The 12,390-nt window shown below is 49.2% G+C and overlaps 5 protein-coding genes across 5 annotated transcripts; 2 read left to right on the plus strand and 3 right to left on the minus strand.

Annotated features, from left to right (window-relative positions):
* Window positions 1-698: 698 nt before the first annotated feature.
* Window positions 699-3,041, minus strand: FPRO_04572 (putative EXO1-exonuclease which interacts with Msh2p; the record flags this gene model as incomplete). Its single annotated transcript, XM_031230097.1, has 3 exons — window positions 699-2,772; window positions 2,827-2,974; window positions 3,029-3,041. The coding sequence occupies 3 exons, from the start codon at window positions 3,039-3,041 to the stop codon at window positions 699-701; spliced, it is 2,235 nt and encodes a 744-aa protein (XP_031080268.1).
* Window positions 3,042-4,206: 1,165 nt separating this feature from the next.
* FPRO_04573 (uncharacterized protein) lies at window positions 4,207-4,926 on the plus strand (the record flags this gene model as incomplete). The annotated part of the gene is made up of 4 exons (XM_031230098.1): window positions 4,207-4,378; window positions 4,443-4,539; window positions 4,592-4,725; window positions 4,778-4,926. The coding sequence occupies 4 exons, from the start codon at window positions 4,207-4,209 to the stop codon at window positions 4,924-4,926; spliced, it is 552 nt and encodes a 183-aa protein (XP_031080269.1).
* A 915-nt stretch (window positions 4,927-5,841) lies between these two features.
* FPRO_04574 (uncharacterized protein) lies at window positions 5,842-6,785 on the plus strand (the record flags this gene model as incomplete). The annotated part of the gene is made up of 2 exons (XM_031230099.1): window positions 5,842-6,185; window positions 6,257-6,785. The coding sequence occupies 2 exons, from the start codon at window positions 5,842-5,844 to the stop codon at window positions 6,783-6,785; spliced, it is 873 nt and encodes a 290-aa protein (XP_031080270.1).
* Window positions 6,786-7,375: 590 nt separating this feature from the next.
* FPRO_04575 (uncharacterized protein) lies at window positions 7,376-9,096 on the minus strand (the record flags this gene model as incomplete). Its single annotated transcript, XM_031230100.1, has 4 exons — window positions 7,376-7,732; window positions 7,783-8,460; window positions 8,537-8,783; window positions 9,002-9,096. 4 exons carry the CDS (start codon window positions 9,094-9,096, stop codon window positions 7,376-7,378), a joined length of 1,377 nt encoding a protein of 458 aa, XP_031080271.1.
* Window positions 9,097-10,666: 1,570 nt separating this feature from the next.
* Window positions 10,667-11,829, minus strand: FPRO_04576 (uncharacterized protein; the record flags this gene model as incomplete). The annotated part of the gene is made up of 2 exons (XM_031230101.1): window positions 10,667-11,692; window positions 11,764-11,829. The coding sequence occupies 2 exons, from the start codon at window positions 11,827-11,829 to the stop codon at window positions 10,667-10,669; spliced, it is 1,092 nt and encodes a 363-aa protein (XP_031080272.1).
* Window positions 11,830-12,390: the final 561 nt, after the last annotated feature.

Below are 12,390 nucleotides of genomic sequence, written 5' to 3' on the forward strand. Positions count from 1 at the left end.
TCGCTGTTCTCCCATAGTTTTCGTCGTCAGTCATCGTGACCTGTTGCCCCTTGAAAATCGACGAGGCATGGGATCATGGCGTTGGCCCGTTGCCAGAGGCGTTGGCGTGGAGAAAGGGTTATGCTGCTGGAGCCTGGAAGATCTTGGTTTATAGACTTGGTATGGCATGGTGTTTTCTCAGTTCTTGGTGGTAGGGATCATGATATTCAACAAGCGGGCACTTAAATGAGAAGAATCACATATGCTGTTTATTTTTATTTTTAGATATTCAAGACTGACTAAGTTGTAGCACTGCTACAAATCGCACAGAGGCAATCTTTTGTGACAACATAACCAATTTGCAAGCTCGAAGTGTTAGGGAGGATCGTGGACGGGATGCAACTGGGATATTAGAGCCCAGTTGCATTATTTTATGATATTATTGACAAAGTAATATTGCCAAAACGCCTATCTAATATTTGACTTACTCATGTTGTCTTCTGTCGTTTAATGCATAGAGACAGATACACACTAGTTCCACAAGACTCCAGCTCCGCCCATATTCTGTTCCCTCCATACAGTGTAGTAAACGATACTGCAGTTGCAATGAAAAAGCAAAAAGAAGAACGCCCGACAAATGCAATGTTCGTTAGGACCAGCCTCAATTTGGAAAATTTGTTGGCTGTAAGATGAGAGGTTTCCAAGCAAGAATGCAAGTTCTATGCGAAGGCAAAACGGGATAGGTTGAGTTTCTTGGGAGGAAGGTCGACCTCATCTTCGTCTTCCTCGTCACTAGCGGGGATAATTTGATCTTCGCTTCCACATTTATTAAGGTCCGCGACCTCATCCACATTGACCTTTGGCAAAGGTACAAATGCAGGGTTGACAGGTACACCAGAGAGGAACTGCTTGTCGGTGTTGTCTGTGCGTGGTTTGGGTAGCTTGGGGGACATTGGGCCGTTCATCGCACGAGCACCAAGACGCTGTAGAGGGGTCATGCGAGAAGCCCCAGTTGAAGGTGCAGTTGAGGGGGTAGAGGCTGCACTGAAGACGGAAGAGCGGCGTGATGCAGTCGAAGCAGGTGTCTCGTTTGGTTTGGTGTAAGAGAACTGGCGGATATCTGGTCTCGAGGGAGTAGAAGAAACACGCGAGGCAGAAGCCGCAGATGAAGGAGGAGGCATGGAAGCGTCAAAGGATGACATGGAGCTTTCGTCATCCTTGACAAACGAGATATGGCTCTCACTGTCTGCAGTTGTTGAAGTCTCTTGGCTCTGCTTCTCTTCAAACACCGACACACTCTTCTTGGTTTTATCGGCCGGCTTCCAACCCTCAAAATCAGGTAATGCCAGAAGCGCTTCGTCGAGCGAATCATCCGACAACAGATAAGCGTCGCTCTTCGCCCGTCTTGGACTCCTCCGTAGTTTCGGTGCAGGGAAAAATCTGCTCTTCTGTGGCGAATCTTCCGAAGGTCCAGCTTCGTTTTCCTCACACAAACGCGCCTTCTTGGGTGGTCGGTTTGCAGGGTCAGTCGAGGCGCTAGCAGTAGTGCGGCAAGGCTCGGTGCCTTCAGAAGACGTACGCCTCGTAGTATTAGGATTGTTCACAAAATTGTTGAGCATGTTGGCGATGGGTTCCGTACGGCGGCGATGAAGTCTTGGGGATGTGCGGGTGCGGGTCACATCCGAACCCCGAGAGTGACTCGGAGCAGCCTGAGTTATCTCGTCCAGATACGGCCTGGGGAGCGGAAACACGCGTGGTACCAACCCTCCTCCAGTAATCTGAGAAACCCTCTGAGGGTCAACTTCAAAGCAATTAGGATCCATCTCGCCCATCGGTATCCGACTGGATCCCCTGAAATAGGAGCTGATAGGCTTCATCGTAGGCGGAGGCTGGTCAATGACACCATGGGCCAGTTGTGAATGCCTTCTCTTGGACGGTGTTGTCGAGGTGACGATTGAAGTCTTGGTGATTGGGTTCATGTCACCTCTGGCGATTGATCGTGCTATCTCAGGCTCTACAAAGGCTCCGATGAAGGGCATCTCCTCTGCCGTCCGTTCCCCATCCAGATCTGTCAGGTGAACCAGTTCCCGTTTGGTCGGACAAAAAACCCACTGATGCAGGAATGTCAGTTCGGCTTGGTAGAACTGCGTCAAGTAATTTTCGGACACCCTTTTCCCCTGCATCTGAACCATCCGAACTATCCGCTCTGGTGCCTTTGTCTTGCGAAGCATACGATATGCTGTCTTCAGCCCAACGCCTGGGAGTCCTCGCAAATAGTCGCAACCACTGAAGATGGCCATTCGTCGAAATTCGGTATCAGACCAACCAGTCAATGAAACCTCTCTGCAGGCGCAAAAATCCTTGCGGTTGATCTCTATACAGTTGCCATATTGGTCCAGTTTGGTGAGAAGCTTCTTGGCGCCGAAAACAAGGAGATCCGAGTCGTCCGAGATGATGCCATTGATGAGACCCTGTCGCTCGAGATAGACAAGCTGTGCATCGGCTTCGTAGGGGGCGACAACATAAGGGATATCAAGCTTTTTGAGCAGTTGAATGAGAGCAGATGCCATCTCAGGGGTGATATCAATGCATTTCTGAAACTCCTGTGTGGCCTGGGCAGGTTTTCCGGCGCGCAACAGTTCCATTGCAGCCTTTTTCTTCTCATTTCTATTGATTTCCCGGGATTCTTCTGTAGCAGCTTTGCTTGGGAGAAAATCGCCATCGAATACCATGTAGGGTGTCACGCCAAAATGCCGAAGCATGCGTACTCGATTCATGGCAGCATGCAGGTATCTGGCAATAGCATTAGCATGCTTCACCGTCATAGGGCTGACTCCTCCAACTTACTTCTGAGTCGGCTTTCCTTGACCAAGCTCTAATGCACAGCAATAGGCGGCACGATGGAGCCAACCGTACGCGTCAACTCCGAGAACCTGGCCATCGAACTTTTTGAGCTGAGTCGGCTTCTGAATCGATTTGAGAAGAGGCAGGAGCCCTTGAGAACGATCAGCTTATGTAGACAAGAACGGATACTCGGGGAGATATGTACCTGATACACCCATGTTGAAGACCGGAGGGCTTCAGTGCTAGTGGCGAGTATTGATCGTTGGGCTTTGCAGTCGCAGCCCCAAAAGGGACTTGGGCAGCTTCAAGCCAAAATGGTTCGCCTTTGCATGCGTCAACAATTAAGCATTGAGATGTGCCGTAATGAGCTTTGTTGTGCTGCTGATAGACGCGTCGAAAAGGTGATAAGGACGCGATGGCAGATCGTGCAGCGGTATCGAGGGCGGCGATGATTAAACGAACAGATCCGTCTAACAAACAATGAATTTGAGATGCAACACAGCCAAGTCCGCAAACAAGTATGAGGTACAGTCTTGTCGAGAGGCTGAAGGTGCAGCTCCAAGTCAAAGGTTGTTGAAGGAGACGTCTCTAGAGGTGGAGATATTTTGGTTGTGGTGATCGTTTTGCTACTCGGACTAAGAAGCACTTAGTGAAGTGGGCTGCCTTGGATGGGACGCGACCCCTGAAGCTTCCGTCTTAATGGGCTCCATAGGCGCGTCGATAGGCGCCATGTTTCCATTCCTTAGATCACTGAACCCCTGGGATGAGCCTAGTTCCCGTTGCTCGGTATTTCCCCAGCAACTCAAGTTCCATCCATGAGATCGTTAAGCGCCCCACTGAACATGCTAGCTGCCCTTCATCTTGATATTCTCGAGTTAGCTACCTATTCATCGACGAGCGAGACACACGAAATTTAAGAAACTGAAAGCAGCCTCAAGTGTTGCATCATGTCTAGGACATTTCAATCGTTGCATCACTTCATTGGCTCCCCATCTCCACAACTCACTTCTACCTAGGTATCATAGAGTCGCGACGAGTACATATATCATGACTAAATTAATAAAGCGTCGAAAACACTGAGCATGCGTATGACCAGGACCTAAACCGGAATGTGAAGGTTATGAAACATATCATCATGTGTTTCCCACCAAGACATGCACTTACTAAAGTGGTTTTTCAGTTCAGTAAACCACTGATGTTGATTGTGTATGTCCATCTGAGAAATTCTACTGGTCCATCATGACAACAGTGGAGCACTCAAGGTTCCCTCAGGTCAGCTACTAAGAAAGAAAAAAGAAAAAATCCTTGCAGGTTATAGCCACGACCACAGAGTCTGTACAAGTCGACGATACACATACAGGACCCAAAAGATAAGGACTCGCCATGCCTACCACTCTTCACAAGACCCGCAAGCAGATTTCCAAGAAGAGAAATGGCGTCGTTAATGCTCTACATGAAAAGTCCAGAGACTCGATGCGCCTTCACAAGGCTGGTGTAAGAGATCAACGCATTGAGAAACTCGCAGCTGCCAGGAGTAAAAAGGAACAACCTCTAGGTACGCTATGAACAAACGACTCGGCCAACTCACATATTACCTCACTTATCTAACCGCATTCTAGTTGATCGTGTTGCTTTCTTTCAACAAGCTCTGCGCCTTAAAGACAGAGATAACAAAGGTGCCCCAGAAATTGATGAGGTTCAGCGCATGATTCACAGGTAAGTCTGGAGGAATAGTCTGAGGTTACAAAGATTACTAAGAAATTCCTAGTTTCGTTCATCAATACGATGAGGAGTATAACGAAACCAAAAAGACCCGTCGCCCTGGCCGGCCTGCTAGTGTGAAAGAAGATCTCCTCAAGGCCAAAATCAACATACTAGAGGAAGAGTACAAGAGTGGTTTTGGTAGGTTTCGTGAACCCACCAAGGAATATAGAGGTAACTAACATTGCGAAAGTTGTGCCTGATCTCTTGGACAACGCAAATGTGAACGCACTTCACCTTTGGGAAGGCTCCTGGTCATATCTCACCCAACTGAAATGGGTCAAGGTCAATAGTGAAGGCCAAGTCAGACCGACCAGCTTCCCATCAGGCGGCACCAATTGAGTATCTAGTGCATATCAGCATGCACTGAATACATAGCACAACCGGAAGTGGGATGACTGCCGTCTTATATACAAGCGAGCTCGACCACACAGCGGTTGTACAAGGACTATTTGAAAGACACCGGGTCAAACGAGTGAGACCATAACCCCCATCAAGTTCTCAGCATGAACATCAAGGAATACAACACAAAACGATTCTATGGATCCGATGGGCAACTGATCTATCGCCACTACCTTCCTACGGCAAGCAATGTGGGAAGATTCTAGAAGCTAGATACGAACAAGCTGCCTGGACATCCCATCAATGGCCTTGAGTGATGGGTAGACATCGTGCTGGAGGAGGATGATTCATACGTTCAGACTGCAATTAGAGGGAGAGAAGGAAGCCACAAGTCTTCTTGTGCTCACGATTCTTACATTACCCACAGCTCTGTGGTTATGCAACACCAACAGCGACTCAACTTATGTGATGTTCAAACAGTTACCCCTTTTGGTCAGGAAAAGGTTACCGGAACCATCCAGCATTTCTGACTCGTGATGTGCTACAAACTACTCATCGTATAATGCAAGATTCGCGTTCAAATTAAATCTAGGTACATAGCAACTGATGTCCTTTCGACCGCCATTAATTATCACCAGTAAAAATTGTTTCCTTGAAGTGTTTCTACTCCACGTGATGGTGATGCCCCGCTCTGATGGAAGAGATCGTCCAGTCTTAGTCCAGTAAATTATTAGCAAGCCCGCCGGGAAGTTGTCGTCCCCAAAAATTTCAGGACGAGCTTTTGAACTGCTTTAGAAGCTTCTATCATCATCTGCATACAACACAAATTCCTTCCAATTTCCTCAACGAAGACCTTTTATCCCCCCCTACACGCATTATATACTTTTATACCGGTCCCTCAATAATTTAATCACAATGTTCTCTGCCCGCAACGTCGTCCGATCTGCGCCCCGCGCTGTCTCCCGACTCTCAGGCGCTGCTCTGCGACAGACCGCCCGTCCCAACGCCTTCACCAAGGCTGCTTCTGCCCTGCGACCCGCCCAGGCTGCATTCTCTACCACAAGCTTCCGCAAGGCTACTGAGAACGATGGTGAGCTTAGCGCCAAGCTCGAGAGCGAGATCAAGATCGAGGAGGACATCAAGGCCAGCGAGCAGGACCCTGCCAGCATTAAGGATTTCTTGAACAACAGCGCCTTTGAGCTCATTGACACACCCGGTCAGGAGATTGTCAAGCTGGTTCGCGACTTTGGCGACGAGAAGTCAGTACTCGTAACCCCCCCCCCCCCCCCCCCCCATTGGTTTCAACAGCAAGCTAACAACGCTATTGCAGGATCACCGTCAGCTTCTCCATTGCCGATATCACCAACTACGACCCCTACGGCGAGGAGAGCGCACTCGAGGACGAGGGTTTTGAGGATGAGGGCGCCCAGGGCAGCCAGCGCAACGCTCGCGCCAACGAGGAAATCGATGAGGAACTCGAGGAGGATGCTGAGGAGGAGAGCAACCCCCCTATCAACCTATCAATTGTCGTCGAGAAGCCTGGCAAGGCCTCTGGAGCTCTGAACATCGACGCTAGCGCTCAGGAAGGACACATTGTTGTCGAGAACCTCTTCTATTACACCGACGCCTCGGTCGCCAAGGTCGAGAGCCCCGACGCCGCCCAGAAGCGTGCCGATGTCTACCCCGGACCCCCCTTCGGCAGCCTCGACGACGACCTCCAGGTCCTCATGGAGCGCTTCCTCGAGGAGCGTGGCATCACTCAGGCCCTTGCTGTCTTTGTTCCCGACTACGTGGACGTCAAGGAGCAGCGAGAGTACACTCGGTGGTTGAACAACGTCAAGGCTTTCATTGATGCTTAGGGCGGCTGATGAGTCAATCAATGCAATGGAAAATTTCTCAGGGTATGGAAGAGCAGAGGAGTCTTCGGTTTCAGATACGATGTATTAAAAGTAAGAATTGCCACTCTTGTACTATAGGATAAGATCCACGAGATCAAATGCACGCTAAGATATGTGTAACGATACGATGCCAGCTTTACTATATCCCTCTGAGATTGTGATGCGTAGTGTCGATTAGTTGACCGCATTGAACAGTCACGATTTAGAGTGAAGTCGATAGTAAACAATACATCGTCAAGAGAATCTTGCTATCTAGTCAGCAATAACCCTAGACCTCAAAAACTCCCACAACTCCAAGTAACGAGTGCGCAAGCCCGCCATGCATCTTCGGGGTTCATCGACTTCTGATGCATATATCACCCTCGTGCTACTCTCCGGCGCAATGAAGCTCTATTCCAGAAGTGTCTTTCTGACACAGAAAAGTCCAAAAGAAATACTTCGCATAGCAATCCCAACGACTAAGCTCCCAATTACCTCCGTTGTTCGTGTTTGCGGAAGAAAATCGCATCTAATGCACGACACAACCGAAGTATCAAAACAAAGGCGAACGTCTACATGATGCCTTCGAGCGACCAGTCACCCTTTTGCGCCCGCTCAAGGACCTCGCGGCCCTTGTCGGTCAGATCGGGCTTGCCATCATTACCGGTGACATGTTTGAAAAAGACGGGCTGCCACGTTTCCTTGTTGACCTCACGTTGCCGGGCCTTCTCGCGCTGGGCCTCTTCGAGCTCGACCTTCACCTGGGTAGCCTTGCCATATTGTTTGGCGTGGATAGCATCTGTAACACCACCCCAAAGGGTTAAAGATTCGTTGGGAAGCTGTTTCTCCTTGGGAGGGATGATCTTGGGCGCAACACTGAGGGGCGCAATATCGATGATGGTGTATTGCTCTTCCACAGGCACGGATTTCTGCTGCCGGTTAGATTTATGTACTTGAACACAGTGAGATTACCACTTACAACTGGTCTGGGACCGAGAGTAAAAACGACCTTCTCCTTCCAGGGACCACTCAACCGAGCAAGAACATCTTCATCAGGCACGTCCTGAACTCTAGATTTGTCATCGTTCTCGGGATCGTACTTGAAGACCACGCCATCAATTTTGTTTGTTGTGCGTCCCAGCCAGCCTTCCTCCACATAGTGCAGAATGACCTTGATCTTGGTCTTGGGGCATGTGATGTAAGCGAATTCGCTGACCGATACGCTCAAAGCTCCGCGGAGAAGACCGCCCAGATGGGCCGCCGGGTGGGTAAGCTGGTAAGTCTCGCCATCACGTTTTTCGAGGGTTATGAAGATGCCCATGTTGTGCTCCCCAGGAAGGACCTTGACGGAGGTGCCTGTGAACTTGGCAGTGATCTGGTCAAAGCCGCGGGCCGTGATACCCTTCTCGGGGCAGGTGACGTTGAAGGCGCTCACAGGGGGGTGGTGTGAGGTCTGCTCAGTAAGATAGGAGACGCGAATAAGCTTGTCATCCTTTGCAGCGCCATGCTGGGGCACAGAGAGCGAGACGTTTGAAGCGTTCTTATCCCCCTTTGCTGCCACTTTCAGCGCTGAAAGGCCACCCTTGGAGGCGCCATTAGTCTGTTGGAGGCTTGAAGTGTCGATCTTTGGAGCGTTATCTTCAGTTTCCCAGTTACACTACAAAGCAGTCAGTGTTTCTGGAATCCAATCGTCGTAAGGTTTGTATTGGTGGAAGCAGAAAAGGATTACGTACCCTGAAGAACTCGCCGAGACATGAATTGTAGGGTTTGCAGGGCTTTCCTTTGGCATACTTTAGATCCTTGGTCAGCCAAAAGCGTACAACCTCGAGCATTCGATCGAGATGGTCATCGGAAGTGCCCATAGCAACAAAGGCATTGGGGGCATCGATATAGGTCCAGTATTCCAAGTTCGGGGTAGGCTCGAGCAATTGCGACGGCAGCGAGAATCTAACTGCTGCAAGATCTGAAACGCCGATGAACCTATCGTCGCAATAAGCGGTCAGCATTTGAAAACACACAATGGCATCATCCGGTGTCTTGAATGGCAAGTCCTTTGGCGTTGCCAGGTTTGCTTCCACTGCTTACTCCGCTCCAGGTGAAGCGGATCTGTCGTCCGATTTCGCTGGCTTGGACCCTAACAGAGCGGTGGAAGCTCTCACGGTATGGCATGGCCGAGGAAGTAATTGTGAGTCTCTTACTTTTTCAAAATCCCCAGAAATGTTCGCAATTTGGAAGTATCGCTCTGCGTCTCGTCAGGCGCGTCGACCGTGGGTGGCGGTGTCGATGACGACATGGTCGTTGATAAGCTTGGAGTCGATGAAGGAAGATGATGCTTGGTGGTACTGGCTTATGCTGTCGATATGGCTTTTGGTGAAGAGTAATGACACGCAGCAGGAGTTGATGCGATAGGTATGCAACAGACTGCTGCTATTATAGTAGTAGTAGTAGTAGCAGCAGAGAAGAGGCGACCCCGGAGACAAAAGAAAAAAGATAAGAGGTGGGAGCGACGAAGAAAATAGAAGCCGTGTGGTTGGCGTTGCAGACTGAATCGCAAAAGTCAAGAAAGGAAGCGGGCGGTGTTGGTGACGTTTTTGGCGGGGTGGGTTCTGGTCCAGACCAAACGAAATGGAACTCTTAGAGGCCCCGAAACTTTCAAGGGGGGGGGCCCTTCAGGTGCCTGGTTAGAATTCTGGTTTGTCCATGCAGCTGGAGCCGTGCTCATAGGCCGTACCCTACATTATTTCACGCTTCTTGGCTCGAACGGCCTGAGATCGATGGCAGCGCGCATCGGCGGCTCTGGATTGGTGGGGTGAGAAGTTTTGAGAAACGTGGAGATGAACTTTGCTCGGGTGTCGTAAGGTAAGGCCCTCAGTATTCAATCTTTGACATATGCACAATGGCTCCGTGAATCTCGCAGTACTGCATCGACCTTGACAAGATTTGTGCAACTTCACAATGAACATCTATCTGCACGATGATCGACGCATGGATGCTACTCAACCACTTCGACTGATGCGATTCCTATCGGTGGTCGTACACAACTTGTTGGTCAAGCCAATCATCAACGCACATGGCATTATCCCCGAATTCTAATACTATCCATTCGTCCGTCTCCTCTTTGATATTCCGGCAAAAGGCAATCAAAAATTTCTACTAAACCCAAAGTCGCATTTCAAGGGTTTAACTCTTGTCAAACAGTATTAGCACGGGGTCTTGTTCAGCTGTACCAGTGGTGCCAGCTTGTCCATTCAACTGGACTACTCGTGAACCTATCACTACTAACCTATGGAACAAGGCAGTTTAACACCACATCCGAGCTTTCGATGGATGCTGGTGATGGCCCCAATCGTCTCTTCACTCCTAATCTCCAGCTAAAGCTTATCATTTGTTCTTGACGCACCGAGACCGGATGAAACCCACTAATAATAAACACTCATTATTAGATATAACACTTACAAACCAGCATAGCATACAATAGCCAGAAGATCATTTAACCAGGAACCTGTGGATGAATCTGCTTAAACAGAGCCTCATTTGCAATTATGTTGATATATATACAACAAAGATTCCATAGTGATAAATAAACAATTCCATATCGGTGTGCAAAACTCCAAGCGCAAGCCTTTTGCAGTTCTAATAAATGCAGGTGAGCCACCTCGACCGTTTTCATGCCACATACAAGCATTCAATATCCATCCCTAGAGCGCCATGCATATCGCATAAGAGTGTTTACAAATGAGCCAGCTGTACAGCGCCTGTTTTTGGATCTGGCAAGCACTGCTACTGTATCGCTGATAAGAGTATCATGAAAATCATAACTGAAAAGAAGAGACAAGATAAAAAGAGTCAATCGGCAACTTGGTTTATTGCTGCTGCTGGTCATTGCCCCAATTCTCATTGAGGAAATAATCCCAAGCGGGCTCTTGGTCGCCAAAGGTTTTGGTGGGTGTGCCGGCCTCGAAGCGATCCCATGGTACCGTGTCCGATATCTCAGGGTAACTCTCGCCAGCGATGCCGAGGCCAGCGTCTTCCTCCTTAACATACTTGGAATCGCCGCTGTAAGGATAAGATTGAGAACCCACCCAGTTGTGAGGTTCAGGGTAAAGGGCAGAGCTAAAGGTCTCGTTCATGCCCCCACCCATCAACAGCCTGGCCTCAGTCGGTAGCTCTGAAGTGAAAGCCGAGCTGTCTGAATTATATTCCATCATGTGAGGCGACTGTACGTTTGCAAAAGATGCTGTGCAAGGAGGTTGCGGCGTCTCGGGATGGGACCCTAAACCTGGTGTGAGAGCTGATGGTGACATGGCTGTGTCGTTCCTTGGCTCTGATATAGGGCCTGACATGGAAAGACTTCGACCGCCATGTCCATTGTTACACGGTTGGCCATAGTTAATAGGCTGGAAGTTTGGCTCAAAATGCTGCTCCATGGGGGATGAGATAGTGTTGTTTTGTGTGTGAAGTGCTGAGTAGCCTGGCGTGGAGTATCTGTGGGAAAGAGATTGGGCTTGTTGCTTAGCCTGAGGGAACATCTTCGCGAATTCCATGTTGATTTCGTTATTGCGCCAGTCGCTCTCAGTGGCCGAGATCATTTGTGACATGGCCACGCGGTTAATGAGATATGCGTCCACTCTAGCATTGAAGGCGGGATTGTCGGTTTGCATGTTCTGCTTGAGGATCCGGTATGATCTAGGGAATTCATCATCCTCTTCCTCGTACATCTCCTCCTTCATAACAATCTGCTCTGTGATTCGGAAGGCCTTGCCAGTTCGTTTCTTGTGGATTTCGCTGGCCATCTTAGCCGACTGAACACGGGCTTCGAGGCTTCGATCCGCTCGCCTTGAGGCAGCAATATACGCTCGCTCCTGGTTTTCTTCATGGGATCGCTCAGTCTGGATATACATGTTAGCAACATTGTCCATGTATGTATATTGCAAAGGGTTGAGGTATAAGTGTTTTTTACCTTTCGGGTTGGGGCAGGCTTGATTGGGCTGCCCATGTTCGCGGCATCAAGAGATCTTTTGGGCATATTGGCGCTAGGCAATTGACTTTGGCAATTGTTTGACAAGTGACCAACGATTGGAGGGTGGTGGAACGCCGGTAGGCTGACAGCTTTGGTTGTTGAATGCTGTGACAAACCTGGATCAAGATGCTCTCAAAGTGATCTCGTCGAGTGAAGAAAGCAACACAGTTGGCATGTGTGAATGGAGGATGCAGAAGTGCTTTCGAAGTGCCTTGAAGAAGATCAAGATGAAGAAGAAGAAATGTAGGTTCTCAAGTCGGCCCCTTAACAGGTATTCTTATGAGTGCTTTTTATGTTTGGTGATTGAACTTGAGCTGAATGCTCCAGAGTTTGAGTTTCTCAACGAGAAGTTTTAGGTTGATAGAAATATTAAGTCAAATCAAGAAAGTCCCGAGAGGGGGCCGGGCGACGCTCTTGTATTATACGTACACAAACAGGGTAACAAAAAAAAACCGAAAGCTAACCCCATGGACAGCGACAAGGACAGGCGGGTTGCAGACGCGGGAAGAACTTGTAGCTCGATCCGAAGGCGATCCCACGACTATGATCGAGCGTAGTTATGACGAT

This window comes from Fusarium proliferatum (assembly GCF_900067095.1).
Source record: "Fusarium proliferatum ET1 genome assembly, contig: FPRO_scaffold004, whole genome shotgun sequence".
NCBI classification, from domain to species: Eukaryota; Fungi; Ascomycota; class Sordariomycetes; order Hypocreales; family Nectriaceae; genus Fusarium; species Fusarium proliferatum.